At 41.7% G+C, this 20,579-nt stretch overlaps 1 protein-coding gene across 5 annotated transcripts; it reads left to right on the plus strand.

Annotated features, from left to right (window-relative positions):
* Positions 1–417: 417 nt before the first annotated feature.
* LOC116055327 (vitellogenin-2-like) lies at positions 418–11,166 on the plus strand. 5 transcript variants are annotated; one of them, XM_031307258.2, is made up of 35 exons: positions 418–613; positions 1,965–1,985; positions 2,118–2,269; positions 2,380–2,631; positions 2,720–2,881; positions 2,975–3,123; positions 3,230–3,386; positions 3,472–3,629; positions 3,713–3,878; positions 3,969–4,094; positions 4,189–4,407; positions 4,497–4,714; positions 4,812–4,909; positions 4,996–5,120; positions 5,441–5,542; positions 5,695–5,814; positions 5,913–6,099; positions 6,731–6,824; positions 6,931–7,116; positions 7,207–7,357; positions 7,442–7,643; positions 7,734–7,917; positions 7,993–8,233; positions 8,322–8,366; positions 8,446–8,514; positions 8,608–8,814; positions 8,903–9,045; positions 9,236–9,374; positions 9,481–9,610; positions 9,703–9,886; positions 9,993–10,087; positions 10,179–10,273; positions 10,359–10,524; positions 10,671–10,832; positions 10,931–11,166. In XM_031307258.2, the coding sequence occupies exons 1-35, from the start codon at positions 574–576 to the stop codon at positions 11,041–11,043; spliced, it is 5,058 nt and encodes a 1,685-aa protein (XP_031163118.1). In that variant the 5' UTR covers positions 418–573; the 3' UTR covers positions 11,044–11,166. The 5 variants fall into 5 exon arrangements, with proteins under 5 accessions (XP_031163118.1, XP_035863456.1, XP_035863457.1 ...); XM_036007563.1 differs by having other exon boundaries at positions 7,734–7,916; positions 7,962–8,233; XM_036007564.1 differs by having other exon boundaries at positions 7,734–7,916; positions 7,977–8,233.
* The last annotated feature ends 9,413 nt before the right edge of the window (positions 11,167–20,579 follow it).

Here is a 20,579-nt window from a genome sequence, read left to right on the forward strand (position 1 = left end):
TGTGTAGAATAGGCTATGTCACAGACATGAAAACATTATTTCTTAAATTTTTTTTTACAATTAAGCACACATTCCTTATCCTTTTTCTGTCTAAATTAAATATAAATGAATGACCAGAGAGGAGAACCGAGGAGCACAAAAAGACCATGATGTGTGATGTAGGTATGAACACACACACACACACACACACACACACACACACACACACACACACACACACACACACACACACACACACACACACACACACACACTCTTGGATTGTGTTGGTAGATGTCATTTTCATAGACATATCATTTTGGTATGAATCTTTCTCATCCAAAAGTCCAGTTAATAAGCTCCATTAAAAGAAAAAATCTGGAACTCACTAATTTTAAAAACTTGGATATGACCCTGTCTGTGACATTTTCCTTTGTGTTTTACTCCGTTCATCTAATCTGCAGGGTCAGGGCATGGTAACATCAATGACAATGAAAGCTGATATTTAGTTAATGATACATTTTAATAGGCACACATCCAGCAAAAAGTGGCTATAAGGAAGCCCCTGGTTGCAGTCATCCACTATCACCAGTCATGAGGGTGCTTGTGCTAGCCTTCACTGTGGCCTTTGCTGGTAAGTATTTCTTTATGCATTTTAAACTTTAAAGTTCTGAAAATGTAGTTTTTTTGTATATTGAGATAATAGACATGTAGATAGAGTTTAGATTCTCGGCCCAAGCCCGAGTCCGACCGAGGTCGTGTCGGGCTCGGGCCGTTATTTCCGCCACTATCCTCGGGCCGGGCCGGGCACGGGCCGGACCCTTGATCAAGCATTTTTTGATTTTTGATTTCATGATTTTTTTTTGTATCCATTACCTATTTAGCCTAATTGGGTGGGGAGAAAGCTATGCCATAATCAGAAATATTATAAATATGTATATATAAGCTATATAAAAGTAACAAATGTGTACAAAATTTAGGCTGCAGTTACAAAATGCAGCACTTCATGCGCGGAGTCTCCTCCTCTCGCACGCATCACACCGGGCCTGCTGTGCTGTATTGTGTATCTTAAGTGCAACATGGAGCTTGAAGATGTAAAGAAAAAAAGAAAAACAGGAGAGTTAACTTTGAGCAAGTGTGGAGGAAAGTCGAAGGTATGGAAGCAGTTTAAACAAGTCGTGGGCAGTGACAACAATATGTTGTTCATCATTGTTTCTTTTTTTTTACGTTTCTTCATTCAGATCCATTTGCGATCCGTTCCATTCTGAATAAACAAACAGCGCAGTTTACAGGCTTCGTCCTTGTTGCATTATTCTAAACAGATTTCTGCAGTTCAAACAACTCGGAATTGTAGTTGAGAACGTCAGTTATAACGGCCCACGTATTAAAAAAATGTCAGGTTTAAATCGGGCTCGGGCTCATAATTACAGTTAATGTGTCGGGTGGGCCGGGCTCGGACGCAACGTGCTCGGGCTCGGGTAGGTTCGGGCTTGATTTTTTGGGCCGATCTAAGCTCTACATGTAGATGAGTACATGGCAGCAATTATCTACTGATATTGTGTTTATTAGGACAAAGATAAGAAACTGCACTTGCTGACAGTGTATTTTTGTTGATATGCTAGAGCAGAAAATTAGACATGGAGTTCTTTAGTTTTACCAACTTGCTTGTCGGTTAATACAACAAAATAGAGGAATAGCAATAGATTTAGATTAGAGATTCGTTTCTGATTGATATATTCTATATGTAGCTTCAAACAGTTTCTGATCTATAATCACTCACTAGAATTGTTTTTATATACTCTTTCATTATCAATTCCATTTCAATTCAGTTTTATTTCACAATCAGCCCTGACACCAGAGGACACCACAGACTTTATTTTATTTTCATTTAGTGATAACTTTTTAATATGAAACCACCTTTTAAAGATGATCAATTCCCTTTCTACTGTTTTTAATGATTATTTAATTTTATTCCTATTTCGTAGCGGGTTACCAGGTCAACTTTGGTAAGTTGTTATTCTATTACGTTAAAAATGTAATTCTGGTGTGTAAATATAGAATGTTTCTAATTCTCAGTTTCAACCTTTTATTGAAATGCAAATGAATTCCCTAGTTTGTTTTCTTATCTATTATTGCAGCTCCAGAGTTTGCCACTGGAAAGACCTACGTCTACAAATATGAGGCCTTTGTTATGGGCGGCCTTCCTGAGGATGGTCTGGCACGCGCTGGAGTGAAAGTCATCAGCAAAGTTTTAATCAGTGCCGCAGCAGCCGACACCTTTGTGCTGAAGGTAAACAACATGAATAACTAGGGTTAGAGTTAGTCAGTGAACTAGAATAAAAATAATGGCTTATAAACTTCAAGTGTTCAACTCATTCAAACTGTCACTCCTCCTTACAGCTTGTAGACCCGGAAATCTTTGAGTACAGTGGCATCTGGCCCAAAGACGCTTTCATCCCAGCCACCAATCTCACCTCAGCCCTGGCTGCTCAGCTCTCGACACCCATCAAGTTTGAGTATGCAAACGGTGTTGTCGGCAAAGTGTTTGCACCAGCTGGCGTCTCTGAAACTGTGCTGAATGTCTGCAGAGGAATCCTCAACATGTTCCAGCTGAATATCAAGAAGACTCAGAACGTCTATGAGCTGCAAGAGGTATAAATAACTCATTTTCATAGAGTTCCACCCACAAAATGCCACATTGATTACAATGACAAACTGTGTTTGGATTTGTGTGAACTAGCTTGGAGTACAGGGTGTGTGTAAAACCCACTACATCATCAGTGAGGACGCAAAGGCTGACCGCATCCTGTTGTCCAAGACTAAGGACCTGAACCACTGCCAGGAGAGAATCATTAAGGACATTGGCTTGGCTTACACAGAGAGATGCGCTGAGTGTGAGGCTGTAAGTGCAATTCCCTCTCACTTCATACTCTTACAGTACAGTACACTGCTGGACACTGCTGGTTTGACAATATTGTGGGTCTTGTCAATGCAGGGAGGAAAGACCCTGAACGGAGCCGCTGCTTTTAGCTACATCATGAAGCCAGCAGCCACAGGTGCTTTGATCTTGGAGGCAACTGCTACAGAGCTCATCCAGTTCTCACCTTTCAACATCATGAATGGCGCTGTCCAGATGGAGGCTAAGTATGTGGTTTAAATGAAAAAGAGCAATGTGCAATAGAGTGCGTCAGTGCTATACTCTTCACAAAATGTCACTGCACATTGATGTAGTGCTGATGTATAATCACAGGCAAATCCTGACCTTCATTGAGATCGCGACGGCCGCAGTGGAGCACATCAGAGCTGATGTTCCATATGTTCCCCGTGGATCCCTGCAGTACGAGTTTGACAGCGAGCTTCTCCAGACACCCATCCAGCTTCTGAGGATCACCAATGCCGAGGCACAGGTACTTAAGGAAATATTCGCATTGTTTTTAGAATTCATCCTGTGGCAGCAAATTTTAAGATGGGAAATGTTTTGTTTACTGACAGATTGTTGAGATTCTAAACCACCTGGTGACTTCCAATGTGGCCATGGTCCACGAAGATGCTCCTCTGAAATTCATTGAGCTCATCCAGCTGCTGCGTGTGGCCAGATTTGAGAGTATTGAGGCCCTCTGGACTCGGTTCAAAGCTAAAGCCGATTACAGGTAACTGCGAATTTCATTCAGAGAAGAGCCATGAAAAAAACATGCCATGGATAATATAATAATATAATATTTCTCCTTCCCAGGCACTGGATCCTAAATGCTGTCCCTGCCATTGGTACTCATGCTGCTTTGAAGTTCTTCAAGGAGAAGTTCCTCGCTGGGGAGGTGACTATTGCCGAAGCTGCTCAAGCACTTCTGGCATCTGTCCACATGGTGACAGCCGACCTGGAGGTTATCAAGCTTGCCGAGGCAAGTCAATGTTAAAAGTTTTCCTTAAGTATCTGTAATGATGTGAGAACTGGGACGCATAATCAGTTCTTTATTTTCACCACTCCTCAGGGCCTGGCCATGAACCCCAAGATACAAGAAAACCCAGTTCTGCGTGAGATTGTCATGCTGGGCTATGGCACCCTGGTTGCTAAATACTGTGCAGAGAACCCAACTTGCCCAGCTGAGCTAGTGAGGGTATGTATCTTTTTTTTTTAACATGTTTTATATTACTTAAATTAAGTTCTAACATCAGTGACACAAATGTTTTTTTTTTCTGTTGCTCCCACAGCCCATCCATGAACTTGCTATCCAGGCTGTTGCCAAAGGTGAAATTGAGGAGGTCATTGTCACTCTCAAAGTCCTGGGTAATGCTGGACATCCTGCCAGCCTGAAGCCAATCATGAAGCTCCTGCCAGGCTTTGGAAGTGCTGCTGCTGGCCTGCCACACAGAGTTCACATTGATGCTGTTTTGGCCCTGAGGAACATTGCTAAGAAGGAGCCCAAGATGGTGAGACTACATTTTGCGATTCCTTCCATTACTAAGAATGAATACACTTAAGACATGTTTTACTTATAACATTCATCTTTGTGAATTAGATCCAGGAAATGGCTGTTCAGCTGTTCATGGACGAGGCTCTCCACCCAGAGCTACGAATGGTTGCTGCTATCGTACTGTTTGAGACCAAGCTGCCAATGGGTCTAGTGACTGCTCTCGCCAATGTCCTCTTGAAAGAAAAAAATCTGCAGGTCGCTAGCTTTGTCTACTCTTACATGAAAGCCATGACCAAGAACACCGCTCCTGATTTTGCCTCTGTGTAAGAACTTACTTAATATTTCATTTAGCAGGTTTTTGTTTTCTATTTAAACATGTCAGCACCAATAATCTCATGGATTTTATTGTTCTACTTTCAGTGCTGCTGCCTGTAATGTTGCTGTGAAGATCCTTAGCCCCAAATTCGACAGAATGAGCTATCGCTTCAGCAGAGCTTTCTATTTAGATACCTACCACAGTAAGAGCACTACAGGATAATAATTTGTCATCAGAGTTTTTAGATTAAAACATGGGTTTTGATGGTTCTCATATTTTGCCCTACAGACCCCTGGATGATGGGTGCTGCTGCTAGCGCCTTCTATGTTAACGATGCTGCAACTGTTTTTCCAAGAGCCATTGTGGCCAAAGCTCGCACCTACTTTGCAGGAGCTTATGCTGATGTCCTTGAGGTATGACAATCATGTCTTACATAGCTAATTAACAGAACCAAAGGCTCTCATATATCTGGCATGTAACACTCCCATCTTATACACCCTTGCACAATGCAAATGTGTCAAATCATAACAGCAAAAAGGAAATTTAGCTAGCCTTTTGAATTAATGCCTATATCTCAGGCTGTTTACCAATGCCATGAATCCTAACTTTAACGTAACAGATTCAAATTTTCTGTCAACAAGCTTCATTATTTTGGCTATATGCACCTTGCACATTATATTTTTAGTAATCATTTTGAAAATACTAACCCATCAAATAATTTTCCTTTGTTCAGCTTGGAGTAAGAACTGAGGGAATGCAGGAGGCCCTTCTGAAAATACAAAAGTCTCCCGAGAATGTTGACAGGATGACCAAGATGAAACAAGTTATAAAGGCTGTAAGTTCAAGAGATGATGATAATATATATATATATATATATATATATATATATATATATATATATATATATATATATATATATATATATATAAATGAATTATGTAATCAAAACACATATACAGTTTGTTAACTGTTTTCTTTTTTGCACAGCTTTCTGAGTGGAGGGCTCATCCTTCCAGCCAGCCCCTGGCCTCTGTGTATGTGAAATTCTTTGGACAGGAAATTGCATTTGCCAACATTGACAAAGCCATTATTGATCAGATTATTGAGGTATGGCATATTCTACTGTAACTAGTCTTCTACCTGCTAAGTAATCAATAGTTATGAAGTGAATATTTGATGTCCTATAATCAATTTTGTGTTTACAGCTTGCCACTGGACCAGCAATCCAATCTTATGGCAGGAATGCTTTGAATGCTGTGATGTCTGGGTTCGCATTTCATTTGACAAAACCAATGCTGGTTGCTGAGGTTCGTCGCATCTTTCCCACCACCGTTGGTCTGCCCATGGAGCTCAGTTTCTATACTGCTGCTGTGGCTGCTGCCTCTGTTGAACGTAAGTTGCACTTGTGGAGCTTAAAGATATAATATGTACTGATCTGTAAACATAGTGTTTAAAATTGGCCCCTCCCCCCAACTGAGAGTCAGTGTGAGAGAGAGAGAGAGAGAGAGAGAGAGAAAGAGAGAGAGAGAGAGAGAGAGAGAGAGAGAGAGAGAGAGAGAGAGAGAGAGAGAGAATGAAGAGAGGAAGCGCCGAACAATTGTTTCATGATGGTTATTTTATAAAGCACAAATAAACAAACCCACACTTCTGAAGGAAGGTGTCCCATTACCGGATTATGAGATGATGTAGAGCTTCATCCTGTCTGTTTGTGTCGTAAAACCGGTTCGGCGGTATGAGACGCCGAGGGGTAAAGCAGCGGTTAAGAATAAAAACGGGTTGCACAACCTGAACGCTCTTATTGGCCACGTGGGGCCCAAAGGCTCCTTGCTGACGCAGAGGGCAGGTTCTCTGTAGATACAGAATCCACCACAAACTTCTTGTGGGTCATAAGTGATGATTGAGAGATTACTTTTTTATTAATCTATACTATTGTTTTTTTAGGAAAATTTTACATATTATACCTTTAACTGTTGCTGGTTTGAGACATTTTTTATACAGATAGTGAAAATGTTATTTTTCACAGTCCAAGCCACTGTGACACCACCTCTGCCTGAAAACTTCAATGCTGCCCAGCTTCTGAAGTCTGACATCAACATCAGGGCTGCCATTACTCCAAGGTAATCTAGGTGCAGCTTACTTGATAACTTATTAAGATTCTTCTCATCAGTTTAAAACAAATGTTCTTAGGAAAATCCTACTAAAAATTGTTTCTTTCCCTTGCAGTGTGTCCATGCATACCTATGCAGTTATGGGAGTGAATACTGCTTTCGTCCAGGCTGCTCTGATGTCAAGAGCCAGAGTTCACACAATTGTTCCTGCAAAGATGGAAGCAAGAATTGACATGATTAAGGGGAACTTCAAGCTTCAGCTCCTGCCTGTTCAGGGCATCGATAAGATTGCAACTGTATTGTATGTACTATTCCTTGTCACCAAGTGACATTTATCACCCAGTCACCCCAAATTCTGTTTTCTTAAAACTATTTTTCCTTCCTCCAACAGTGTTGATACTTTTGCTGTTGCAAGAAATGTGGAAGACCTTGCAGCTGCCAAAATCACACCAGTGGTTCCAGAAGAATTTACAGCACAGACATCAAGGGAAACCTTTTCTTCAAAGATTTCATCCTTTGCATCCTCTCTGGCTGGTGATATGGTGAGTTTGATTCAATGACATTTTCCGACACAAACATTAACCCCGCTCCAAATTAATGTGGTGACCTCTGTTGTGCTTTTACAGTCAGTGTCATCTGAAATCCTTCCTGTTGACCTGCCAAGTAGAATTGTCCGCAAGGCCTTTGAAAAGAAAATGTGTGCTGTAATCGAAACCTTTGGAATCAAGGCGTGCACTGAGATTGAATCTCGCAACGCAGCCTTCATCAAAAACTGCCCATTCTACACCATAATTGGAAAACATGCGGTCATTGTTGAGGTTGCTCCAGGCAAGTGAAATGGATGACAATATTATAACATAAGTAATTTTGTAAGAAGTTGCTAAAAAGTAAGATATCTACTTATCTATTTGGTTGCAGCTGCCGGACCAGTCGTCGAGAAGATTGAAATTGAGGTTCAGGTTGGAGATAGGGCAGCAGAAAAGATCCTCAAAGTGATTAACCTGAGTGAGGAAGAGGAAATTCTTGAGGACAAAAACGTCCTGATGAAACTCAAGAAAATCCTGGTTCCTGGTCTGAAGAACAGCACAGCAGCGTCATCCAGCTCCAGCAGCTCTCATTCTATCAGCTCTCGCTCCAGCAGCTCTCGCTCCAGCAGCTCTCGCTCCAGCAGCTCTCACTCCAGCAGCTCTCGCTCCAGCAGCTCCTCCTCCGCATCATCCAAGTCCTCCTCCAGCTCCTCCTCTCGCTCCAAGAGCAAGGCAGTCGGCAAAGCATCAAAGAGACTGAGCAGCTCCTCCAGCTCACGCTCCAGCAGTGCTTCAAACAGCCAGTCTTCTCTCGTGTTCAGCAGCCGCTCCTCCAACTCCAGCTCCAGCTCCAGCTCCTCCAGGTCCTCCAGGTCCAGATCATTGTCCAAGGTGAGACAGCTTTACCTCAGAGCATGTAAAAAAAACAGTAGAATCAAAAACATGTGAAAGAACTAATCTACAAATGTTTCTATTGCAGCAACAACTGTATGAAATGAAGTTTATCAAGAACCACATCCACCAGGTAATTATCAGATTGATGAGACAGCCACATTGTGTACATCATGTTGGAATAGGCTAATGTATGGTTTCTTTGTTTGCAGCATGGCCTCTCCACAGGCCGTGCCAACAGCAAGAGCAGTGCCTACAGCTTCGAGGCCATCTACAATAAGGTAAGTCATTAGACCAAGTTATTTACAGTCTCTTGTATTCGGTGGGAAAAATCTAAACTTTCATTAATATCAATCTCTGGTTTTCACTTTAAGGCCAAGTACCTCTCTAATGCTGTCGCTCCTGTTGTAACTATTCTCATCCGCGCCGTGAGAGCTGACCACACGGTTCAGGGATACCAGATTGCAGCTTACTTTGACAGAGCTACTGCCAGACTTCAGGTCATTATTGCCAACCTGGATGAGAATGACCAATGGAGAGTCTGTGCTGATGGTGTGATGCTGAGCTACCGCAAGCTGATGGTAAAAACTTTGATTTGGTGATTTAGCAACAGTTGTTAGACATCTGTGTGATGCTTGAGATGTTAACTCTAATTTAAATTTCTCTTAGGCCAAGATTGCCTGGGGCATTGAGTGCAAACAATACAAGACTGAGATCACGGCTGAGACTGGTCTGGTGGGTAAAGACCCTGCAGTCAGCGTTAAGGTTGCCTGGGACAAACTTCCAAAGAGCATGATGTGCTATGCAACACGGTAATGTCACAAACTAAGCAGATTTCAAAAATGGTATTCTGTATAAGTATAACCTTAATTAGGCATCCTGGATGAAGACGTGTTTGGGAATTCTTTTGGCATGATTTCATTTTCATTTTCCAACCCACCTATCTATCATATATTTATTAATACAGTTTCTTAAATAACCTTTACTTTTATGTCTACCTAGGATCTCTCAGTACATTTCCCGTGTCGCTAAGGAATATGGAGCACACCTGGCAAAGGCAAAAAATGTTCGTAATCAGATCAGACTGTCTGTGGCTGCTGCTTCTGAGACAAGCCTGAATGTTGTGCTGAAGACACCAAAGGTGCAGTTTTATTGCCCATTATTTGCATACAGGAAATGTCTGCATCATATTTTGTCATCCATTTTCTACACACTTCACAACCGTTTCTAATATTTTTATATTACAGAGGACATTATACATATTTGGTGTGCACTTCCCTATTGCTCTGCCAATTGGTCACACTGCTGCTGAGCTAGAATCCTACCAAAGCAACTGGGCTGACAAGCTCTCCTACATGCTCACCAAGGCTCATGCAGGTGAAAACATTTAAAGAAACATGTTTTACTGAATTGTCAGGCTGATCATTAAATAGCTAATTTACTGATTTATCTTTTTCTTTCCACTGCAGCTGAGTGTTCCATGGTCAAAGACACAGTGGTCACATTCAACAACAGGAAATACAAGAACGAGATGCCCCACTCTTGCTCCCAGGTGTTGGCTCAGGATTGTACCCCGGAACTTAAATTCATTGTTCTACTGAAGAGGGATCAAACAGAGGAACAGAACCAGATCAATGTGAAGATCGGAAACATGTATGAACAGCAAGTATTTATATCTTTATTGAAGGAATTGTCCCCCAAAAAGACAAACAATTCAGAAAAAAGCTGTAATACATGTATTTCAATTGTTTTCCAACAGTGATGTGGACCTGCATCCGAAGGGCAGTGTTATCATAGTGAAGGTTAACGGAGTAGAAATCCCTATCAGCAACCTGCCATATCAGCATCCCACAGGTTTTTATATATTTATTTAAATTTAACATGCTACAATTATCAATGTTTTGAAAGTTCAAAAATAACATATTTATATATATTTGCATTTTAGGCAAAATTCAGATCATACAGAGAGGTGAGGGCATTGCGCTCCATGCTCCCAGCCATGGTCTCCAGGAGGTCTACCTTGATCTGAACGAGCTGAAGGTGAGACAAAAAAATCGGACTACTTAAATGTATTTATTAATCTCCATACTGGTAATGGAGCAAACGCTGAACTGTTTTTTCCCAGGTCAAAGTTGTGGACTGGATGAGAGGACAGACCTGTGGACTCTGTGGAAAGGCTGACGGAGAAATCAGACAGGAGTACCGCACACCCAACGAACGCCTGACCAAGAACGCAGTCAGCTACGCTCATTCCTGGGTTCTGTCTGGAAAGAGCTGCCGGGATGCCTCTGGTAATACTTACAGTACCTGCTTCACCCTTCCTATTAAAATAACATTTATACTCTGAATGGTAAAATGAAGCATATAAAGAACCTAATAAAGACTGCTATATGATGTATATTTTTGGTGCTTACCTTCATTTTTCACCCTTTTCCAGAGTGTTACATGAAGCTTGAATCTGTGAAGCTGGAGAAGCAGGTGGTCCTCCATGGCCAAGAGTCCAAATGCTACTCTGTTGAGCCCGTGCTGCGCTGCCTGGCCGGCTGCATGCCTGTGAGGACAACGACCGCCACTGTTGGCTACCACTGCCTGCCCGCTGGTGAGTCTGCAAGAAATCACGGCTGGTTAATAAAACTGAATAATACTAGCTCTTATGTTGTACGGCACCTAACTGCTTTACTTTCCCTATTTTTGTAGATTCTAACCTGAATGTCTCTGAGGGTCTGAGCAGCATCTATGAGAAGAGCACTGACCTGATCGAAACAGCAGAAGCCCACCTGGCCTGTCGCTGCGCTGCTCAGTGCGCTTAATCTCATCGTCTTCAGTCATATCATTTACTTTTTGTTTCATACAAGTATTCTGAAGTAATGTGTTTGAACTGTAAATTTCAATAAATTGCAGACCGGATGAATCATGTCTTCTTAACAAAAAATATTTTTGTAATTTTTTTGCAAAATGTATACTGACTGGTTTGTTCATCTATTATATTCATTACCACACACCAAACAATAGAAAAAGAAAGCTCATCAATGCTAAATCAAATTAGTCACCTTGTAGCAACCCAAAATCTATCCAACACACTGTTCCTCTTTTCCAACAATCTCTTCAATGCTGAACATTATTTCTTACAATCTTTGTTGGCAAGAAGTCACAAAACTCTACAATGTGAAATCTGAATGTAGCTCCAGGAGAATCTAAGAGTCCAAAAAGGGCCAGTCCCTTTCTTTGGCAAGTCTTGATTCTCTAGGGTCTACTTCTGGAACAGTGCTGTTTATGTTATTACTGTCTGAAATATCCAAGCTCATTAAAGAAATAATATCATATGACATATGTTTTAATCAAAATTAACATTTTTGAGTATTGTTACAATAATTGTTATATATAAATTAGCAAACATTGTAAAATATGATAGTGGTTGTTGTTTAAATCTATTTAGTTCCAGTGAAGTATATTAATTTATTCAAAACAGAACCCTGAAGTCAGACTGTTAGCTAAGTAGTAATAGCCTCATGCTACCCTGTATGTTATGAAGATTCCGCAGCTTGTTAGTTTAGTTTAAAATGAAGTGTAAAAATGACATACAGTATTTTACATTTTTACACTTTGGTTTTTGTAAGGAATGAACAAACATGTTAATCAGTGAAGTTTGGAGGTATTGGAAGGTTGTTTTGCCTTTGGACAGTCAGGCTAGCTATTTTCACGTTTCTAGTCTTTGTGCTAAGCTACATAGCTAAACGTCTGCTGGGTGTAGCTTCATATTTACCGTACAAATGTGAGCGTGGTTATTTATCCTCTCATCTAACTCCCGGCAAGAAAGTTAATAAGTGTACCAAACTACCAACAACTCTTAAGTATGAAGCTAGAGCTGGGGGTTGATTAGCCTAGTTTAGCATAAACACTGGAAGCAGGGGGAAGTAGCTAGCCTGGCTCTATCAGCACCTCTAAAGCTCATTCAATTGTATCTCGCTTGCTTACATCAGACACAAATGGAAACGTAAAAAATGAAAAATGGTTTCATGGGAAGTTTGTGGTGTACAAATTTCTTGACGAATGACAATCACTCCATCTGCCCCACTTTCTCACGTCACCTTCAAATAAACAAGGTGGTCTTTATAATCACAGTTGCAGTCAAAGTCCTGGCATATATAACATAAATTATATCAATTTTAATTGTTTAAAAAACAAATGGTGGCGCTAAAAGGAATTTGCATAAACCCATTACATTACATGTACTGCTTGTACTTTGGGCATAATGAAACTGCATTGCGTAGTGTGCTTTGTATATGACTACTTAAAGGCAACAAAATACATACATAGTGCACAGAGGGTACAAGGAGCAGTGAGTCAGTGGCAGCACAAAGCTCATATGAGTTATTACCGAATTTATTTGCCTGTGGTGATTTTCATCTCAATAGAAAATGACTTTTGGCTAACAACATGCTTTTAACATTAGATCAGAATCAGTCAGAATCAGGCACAGTTCTGTAACTGTTGTTAGAACCAAATGAGTTGTGGAATTAACTCTTGAATGCTTGCTTTGAATATGCTTTTTGATTGGCTCTTAGAAGGACCTATTTTGAACTATGAACTATGTTACACATATAACTACACTAACTAACTATATAGGCCTACTATAAAAATTAAATTATGAAGTGCAGTGATTTTTATTTTTTGAAAGAAAAAATGGACACTTGACAATCTTAAAGGCTGTTACCAAGGACTTTTGAGTGTATGGCTCCTTACAAATGTATGTATGTATGAATTGCCTTATAATGGTCAATTAGGGGCTGAAGTCTTGAAGCCATTTTGCCCATTTTGCAGATTTGCCTCATTAATTCAATTCAATTCAATTCAATTCAATTCAATTTTATTTATAGTATCAAATCATAACAAGAGATATCTCGAGACACTTTACAGATAGAGTAGGTCTAGACCAAACTCTGTACTTTACGAAGCCCCAACTATTACAGTGGTTGCCTCAAGAGCAAGCATTAGCAGTAGCTATAGCGACAGTGGCAAGGAAAAACTCCCTTTTTTTGTTAGGAAGAAACCTCGGACAGACCCAGACTCTTGGTAGGCGGTGTCTGACGGCACCAGTTGGGGGAGTGGTGAATGGTGGCAATAATAGTCATAATAAAGATAGTGAAGCAGTGATCACAATGGTAGTCATAGTAGTTCATGTCATAGTAGGGCACAGCAGGGCGTTACGGGGTGTAGTGTGGCACAGCAGCCTGGGTGGACGCGGTTGGACGCGGCAGGACGCAGTCGGACACTGCGGGGAAACGCAGAGCGTAGCAGGGTGTAGTAAGTCCATAGCGTCAGCTGCACCCAGGACCCCGGTGTAGGTGCCACCCAATTCCAAGGCGATGTTCTGGGTGAAGAAGAAACAAAGGGACTCCGGGGAGAAAACTCCCCAGAGCTAGGTTAGTAACAGGCATTTCTGGGACTAAGATGCACACAAAAGGAGACAAGTGAAAAGAGAGAAGAGGGAGCGGCTCATTGTGTCCTTGGAAGGAGCTTCCCACAGCAGTCTAGAGTCATAATAGCATAACTAAGAGAGGCAGGCTAAAGAGAGGGGCCCTGGACCGGGCTCGTACTCTCCCCTGCCGGAACGGGCTTGTACTTCCTGCCTCCCTCTACTCTACTCTACTATGCTGCAACTCCTCACTCCCTAACTATAAGCTTTATCAAAGATGATGGTTTTCAGTTTATTCTTAAATGTGGCGACGGTGTCAGCCCCCCGAACCCAAGTTGGGAGCTGGTTCCACAGGAGAGGGGCCTGGTAGCTGAAGGCTCTGGCTCCCACTCTACTTTTAGAGACTCTAGGAACCACAAGTAGCTCTGAGTTCTGGGAGCGCAGTGCTCTAGTGGGACAATAAGGTACTAAAAGCTCTTCTATGTATGATGGTGCTTGACCATTTAGTGCTTTGTAGGTCAGGAGAAGGATTTTAAATTCAATCCTGGATTTTACAGGAAGCCAATGCAGAGAAGCTAATACAGGAGAAATGTGATCTCTTTTGTTAGTTCTTGTCAGAACACGTGCTGCAGCATTCTGGATCAGCTGGAGGGTCTTGAGGGACTTATTTGAGCAGCCTGATAGTAAAGAATTACAGTAGTCCAGCCGGGAAGTTACGAATGCATGGACTAGTTTTTCAGCATCGTTTTGAGACAGGATGTTCCTGATTTTGGCAATGTTACGAAGATGGAAAAAGGCTGTTCTTGAGGTTTGTTTTAAGTGGGCGTTAAAGGATAGATCCTGGTCAAAAATGACTCCTAGATTTCTGACAGTAGTGCTGGAGGCCAGGGCAATACCATCTAGGGTAGCTATATATTTAGATAATGAAGTTCGGTGGTGCTTGGGTCCCAGCACAATAACTTCCGTTTTGTTTGAGTTCAACATCAGAAAATTGTGGGTCATCCAGGATTTTATATCTTTAATGCACGCTTGAAGTTTAGCTAACTGACCGCTTTCGTCTGGCTTGATTGACAGATATAATTGGGTGTCGTCTGCGTAACAGTGAAAGTTAATTGAGTGTTTCCTAATAATATTGCCTAGAGGAAGCATATATAAAGAGAATAGAATTGGTCCAAGCACTGAGCCTTGAGGAACGCCATGGCTAACTTTAGCGTATTTGGATGGTTTATCGTTAATATTAACAAATTGGGATCGCTCAGAAAAATAGGACTTAAACCAGCTTAGTGCGATTCCTTTAATGCCAACTAAATGTTCCAGTCTCTGTAAGAGGATGGTATGGTCAACAGTGTCGAATGCAGCACTAAGATCTAATAAGACAAGTATGGAGACAAGTCCTTTGTCAGCAGCAGTTAGAAGGTCGTTAGTGATTTTCACCAGTGCCGTCTCTGTGCTATGATGCATTCTAAATCCTGACTGAAAGTCTTCAAATAGACTATTTCTATGCAGAAAGTCACACAATTGATTAGCGACTACCTTCTCAAGGATTTTGGAGAGAAACGGGAGGTTAGATATAGGTCTATAGTTGGCTAAGACCTCAGGGTCGAGGGTGGGTTTTTTCAGAATAGGTTTTATCACAGCTACTTTAAAAGACTGCGGTACGTGACCCGTTAATAAGGACATATTGATCGTATCTAGTAATGTGGTATTGACCACGGGTAGTGCTTCTTTAAGTAGCTTCGTTGGAATGGGGTCTAAGAGACAGGTAGTTGGCTTAGCTGAAGAGACCCTTAACATTAATTGTTGGAGGTCTAAAGGATAAAAGCCGTCTAAATAAGTATCAGGTCTTATCGTTCTCTCTAGCCCTCCTGCGCCCAATGGTGAGTCGTTGGAAGCTGTGGGCAGAAGGTGATGAATTTTTTCTCTAATTGTTATAATTTTATCATTAAAAAAGGTCATGAAGTCATCACTGCTCAGAGCTATAGGAATAGATGGCTCAATAGAGCTGTGACTATCTGTCAGCCTGGCTACAGTGCTGAAAAGAAACCTTGGGTTGTTCTTATTTTCTTCTATTAGTGTTGAGTAATAGTCTGATCTGGCATTTCTGAGGGCCCTCCTATAATTTTTTAGACTATCTTGCCAATCCACACGAGATTCTTCCAGTTTGGTGGAACGCCATTTACTTTCAAGTTTTCGTGAGATTTGTTTTAATTTGCGAGTTTGGGAGTTATACCAAGGTGCTAGTTTCCTTTCCTTCATCATCTTCTTTTTGAGAGGAGCAACCGAGTCTAAAGTAGTCCGTAGGCAGGCCGTAGCAGCGTCTACAAAGTTATCAAGTTGGGAGGGACTAGAGTTAACATAACAGTCCTCTGTTATATTAAGGCATGACATTGAGTTAAGTGCTGTTGGAATAGCTTCCTTAAATTTAGCTATAGCACTGTCAGATAAGCATCTAGTGTAGAAACTTTTATTTAATTTCGTATAGTCTGGTAGTAGGAATTCGAAAGTTATTAAAAAATGGTCTGATAATAAAGGATTCTGCGGAAATACTATTAAATCGTCAATTTTGATGCCATATTCTAGCACAAGGTCGAGGGTGTGGTTAAAACAGTGCGTGGCCTTATGCACCCTCTGACTGAAACCAATAGAATCTAGCAGTGAATTGAAAGCAGTACTAAGGCTATTGCTCTCAATGTCCACATGGATATTAAAATCACCTACAATAAGTACTTTGTCTGATTGAAGGACTATGCATGATAAAAACTCTGAGAATTCAGATAAAAACTCAGAATATGGACCTGGTGCTCGGTAAACAACAACGAATATAATTGGCTGTACTGTTTTCCATGTTGGGTGTTGAAGATTAAGAACAAGGCTTTCAAACGAGTTATAATTTAGTTTAGGTTTAGGATTAATTAACAGGCTCGAGTCAAATATGGCTGCAACTCCCCCTCCTCGGCCTGAGCCTCGTGGAATTTGGGTATTATTATGACTGGGAGGAGTGGCTTCGTTTAAACTAACATATTCGTCATGGCCCAGCCAGGTTTCGGTGAGGCAGAATAAGTCAATGTGGTTATCTGATATCAATTCGTTTACCAATAATGCTTTCGATGACAGAGATCTAATATTTAATAGTCCACATTTGATTTTCCTATTCTGTTCTATCGTTGCAGTGGTTGTTTTAATTCCAATTAGGTTGTTTAGTATAGCACCTCTTTTGTTAGCGTTTGGTTTAAACGGTCTCAGTCGGGGGACAGACACGGTGGTTATGGGATTATGAATGGGTGATTGCTCTGAAGGGAGCACAGAGGGGCGTGTAGCGCTGTATCTCTGATTATTGACTTTGGGAGAGTGTGTCTGGTCAGTGTGCTTGTGGGAGTGTTTACGGGATGTAAACAGTCAATCAGAGGTCTGGGTATGCAGGGCGTGGTGCAAATTTCCACGTAGCATCTGGCTTCCGCGTGTATTGGGATGAGTCCCATCCCTGCTGAACAGGGAGCCACGTTCCCAAAACAGATTGAAGTTGTCAATAAAACCTATCCTGTGAATACTGCATGTGAGCTGGAGCCAGGTGTTAAGGGAGAGTAGTCTGCTAAAGAGGCCTGATCCGCGACCTAGAGATGGAAGTGGGCCCGAAATAAAAACCGACTTCCCAGTGCTTTTTAAAGCCTCAATGAGAGTGGTAAAGTCTCGCCTTGTGCGCTCACACTCCTGAATCCGAGTGGACATGTCGTTATGTCCACAATGGACCACGATGCGTTTGATAGAGGTCGGAAATGAGGGTATCAGGTCCATAACTTTAGCCAGGATGTCTGCAACTTTGGCTCCGGGAAAACAGTGTGTGACAGCATTATGAAACCGTAGGTCTCTAGTGATGGAGTCCCCAATAATTACTGTGGTTAGGGGGAAGAGCGGACGAGGAGTGGGGGGGTGTGGGTAGCCGGTGACGGGAGCAAAACAGTCAGTGTCGGTTTCAGATGGACAAGGAAAAGAAGAGGAAGAATGCTTACCGTTCGGTTGTGGAGATTGTTTTTGAGGAACGTTGTCATTTGGCCGATCCAGGCAGTGTAGGCCACCGGACCGTCTGACTACCGCATCCCTCAGAAGCTTTCGCCGCGCGGTAGCAATCGTCTTCCGTGACGACGGCTGGTCAGTCTGCTTTGAAGCGGGGCGAGCCCGGTGAGCCGCACTGGCCACCACCGGCTCCGACTCCGACAAAGCATTGAAGCGGTTGGAGAGGCTGAGGGCAGGAGGCGATGGAGCCCTACCCGAGGCTCTCTTTCGGCCGCAAACCACCTCAGTCCAGGGTGGCTTGATAACCGGTGTCGAGCAGGACGATGGGCGTGGGCAGGCAGCTGGGTCCCATGGCGCGGTATCCTGGAAGGCCGCCGAGAGAGATGAGATCCGGAGCGACTGATTATGAGCCACGTCCAAGCAGGCGGTTAACAAAGCATCTTTGGTTTTTAAGTCCTCGGAAAGCCGACGAACATCTTCCCTGAGGTCAGCAATTTCTTTGTTTGTATTATTGAACAACGAGGAAATCCTGAGGGGGAGTGGGGACTCGCCAGGTGTAGAGGTTGCCATGAGGCTAGCGTTAGTTTAGCCGGTAGGCCTAGTCTTGATAAATTAGCGTGAGGCTAATACTTACTTACACGTAAAAATGTATCTTTGGTTTTAAAAACACTTTATTAGTATAATAAAAACTAGGCGATAGAGCCGACTGTTAGGTAGGAGGTTGAAGGCAGCTGCCGGCTGCCTCGTCCCCGCCGACTGCTGTCGCTTGTGGATCATTAAATGTATACATATGTTCAGATATCATGCATTTTCTGTTGTGTATTACAAGGATAATGAATTGGAATGTCTTGTATTTAGGTTTCGTTCGTCCTTGGCCACACAACATTCCGCAATGGGAGAATAACGTGCTGTGGTCTATTGGCATTTCTTTAAACCAATCACAATCGTCTTGGGCGGCGCTAAGCGCTGGACGCAAGCCCGGTGCCTCTGCAAAATAGCCTTGGGAAGGAACTTGTTTTGGTAGAAGAGTTGCATGTAGGGAGGTCTTTCCTCGTCAGAAGTTTCCAATTTCTGAGTACAATGGAAAGCATTGGCAGTAACAAGCTCCACCTGGGTAGATGGGGAAAACCAACCCCTGCTGACTGAAATAAAAAGCATCACTAACTGTGCGCTCCATTTAATTAAATTTAGGGCGGAAAGTCACCACAGACACTAAGATTGTATTATTTGACAAAGCAGCAAATACAAGCTCTTTCATCAGTGGGTCAAATGCTCAATTACCATTGTTTTAACTAACTTTTTGATAGATAGGTACTTTCTAGACAATTAACTACATGAAAATCTTACAGACAATAACTTTAACACATACACACATTTACAGTATACGCACACACCTAAGGATATAATAGGCTTTACTTATTTATGTTTGGGTTAATGATTACATAAGCATATGTATTTACGGCGCCTGCAATATCTTTGTTTACATTGAAGGTCCAGCTAACCAGCATGAGTTTAAATACACCTACAGTAATGACAGGAACTTCAGAAATTGGGATGGCACTACACTGTACCGTTTAATCCTAAATTCTCCTTGGCTGAGATTCCATGAAATGCTTCTGTGTAAGTCATCTAATTCTCATTAACCTTCTTCACATTTGTGAATTTGAACTGTGCTGCTCCTGAGTTTTTCAATTACTACCCTGCAGCCAATCAGAATTGAGTATTCACCCTGACCATGGTATATTCAATATACCAATATTACACGGCATTGTTGAATACTTGATTTTGATTGGTCAATCATGGCATTCTACGGTCCGTTACTTTTGTTTGACAGACCATTGCTAAGTATAACAAACTGTTGCCATGGACAGAGTTCAGATCATTGACTTGGACCATTTTTAAATTTAAATAATTGTGCTCATACGGAGCTCATTATGCTGTTCAGCGGATGAAATTGACAGAGAGGGTGGAGGAATCAAGGATTGCTAGCAGTGCTAATGGTAAAAGTGCTAACAGAGCATTAATTAGCTCCATGGTTAACTCGTACTCACCGGGGCCACCTGGCTTCTGCCGGAGAGCAGTGCTCATCAGCTCTTCAGGCTGATTCATCACCCTGTCGGGGTTCTAATTCGCAATAATGACCGGTTCGCTTTACATTATCCCTTACATTGAGAATTAGAATGCCAAGGACCTGAAGTCATAGGAAGCTCAGCATTATAAAACTAACCTTGTGAAGACATTAAGAAGATCCAAAATGCTTTTTGGTACGTATTAAGTTACCACACACTACAGTGTCTGTCATATTCAGACTGACATGTATAAAGTACTAGAAACCCAGACTTGAGTAAAAGTACAAGTGCTCTATGAAAAAAGTGACTTGAGTAGAAGTTTAAGTGCTCTTTAAGCACCACACTTAAGTGGAAGTACTAAAGTATTCAACATTTTGTACTTAAGTATTGCAAGTAGTTTATTTTAAAATGTACTACTCAAGTACTGAAAGTAAAAGTACAAGTATAGTGTAGTTATTAAAGAAAGCAGTCAAAAGTTTGAATATCATATTGTTTATATTATTTCAAATGTTTAGCCTAAAGGACACTCACAATTCCTTTGGCTGTAGCAGCAGTACAAGGACAGGAATGTACAACACCTCAGCATGTCATGAACCGCAGGTAGCTAGTTAGCTAGTTAGCTAGCGCTTACTGATAGCTCAAGCTGGTGTGCCATTTGTGTATTATATTTGTAACTTACCTTGATATGTTTCTTCAAATTCGACGGTGAATTTTTGAAGGCCATTATTTTGGAATCTTTCGGGAGGCTACAAAGATTTGAGGAAAGACTGGATGCGTTCGAAAAAAAAGTTCGAACAGCGCATTCAGAATAACGAAAAAGAGGTGACAAAATATAAAAGTGAAATAATTC

The sequence above is a fragment of the Sander lucioperca genome, chromosome 11 (genome assembly GCF_008315115.2).
Source record: "Sander lucioperca isolate FBNREF2018 chromosome 11, SLUC_FBN_1.2, whole genome shotgun sequence".
NCBI classification, from domain to species: Eukaryota; Metazoa; Chordata; class Actinopteri; order Perciformes; family Percidae; genus Sander; species Sander lucioperca.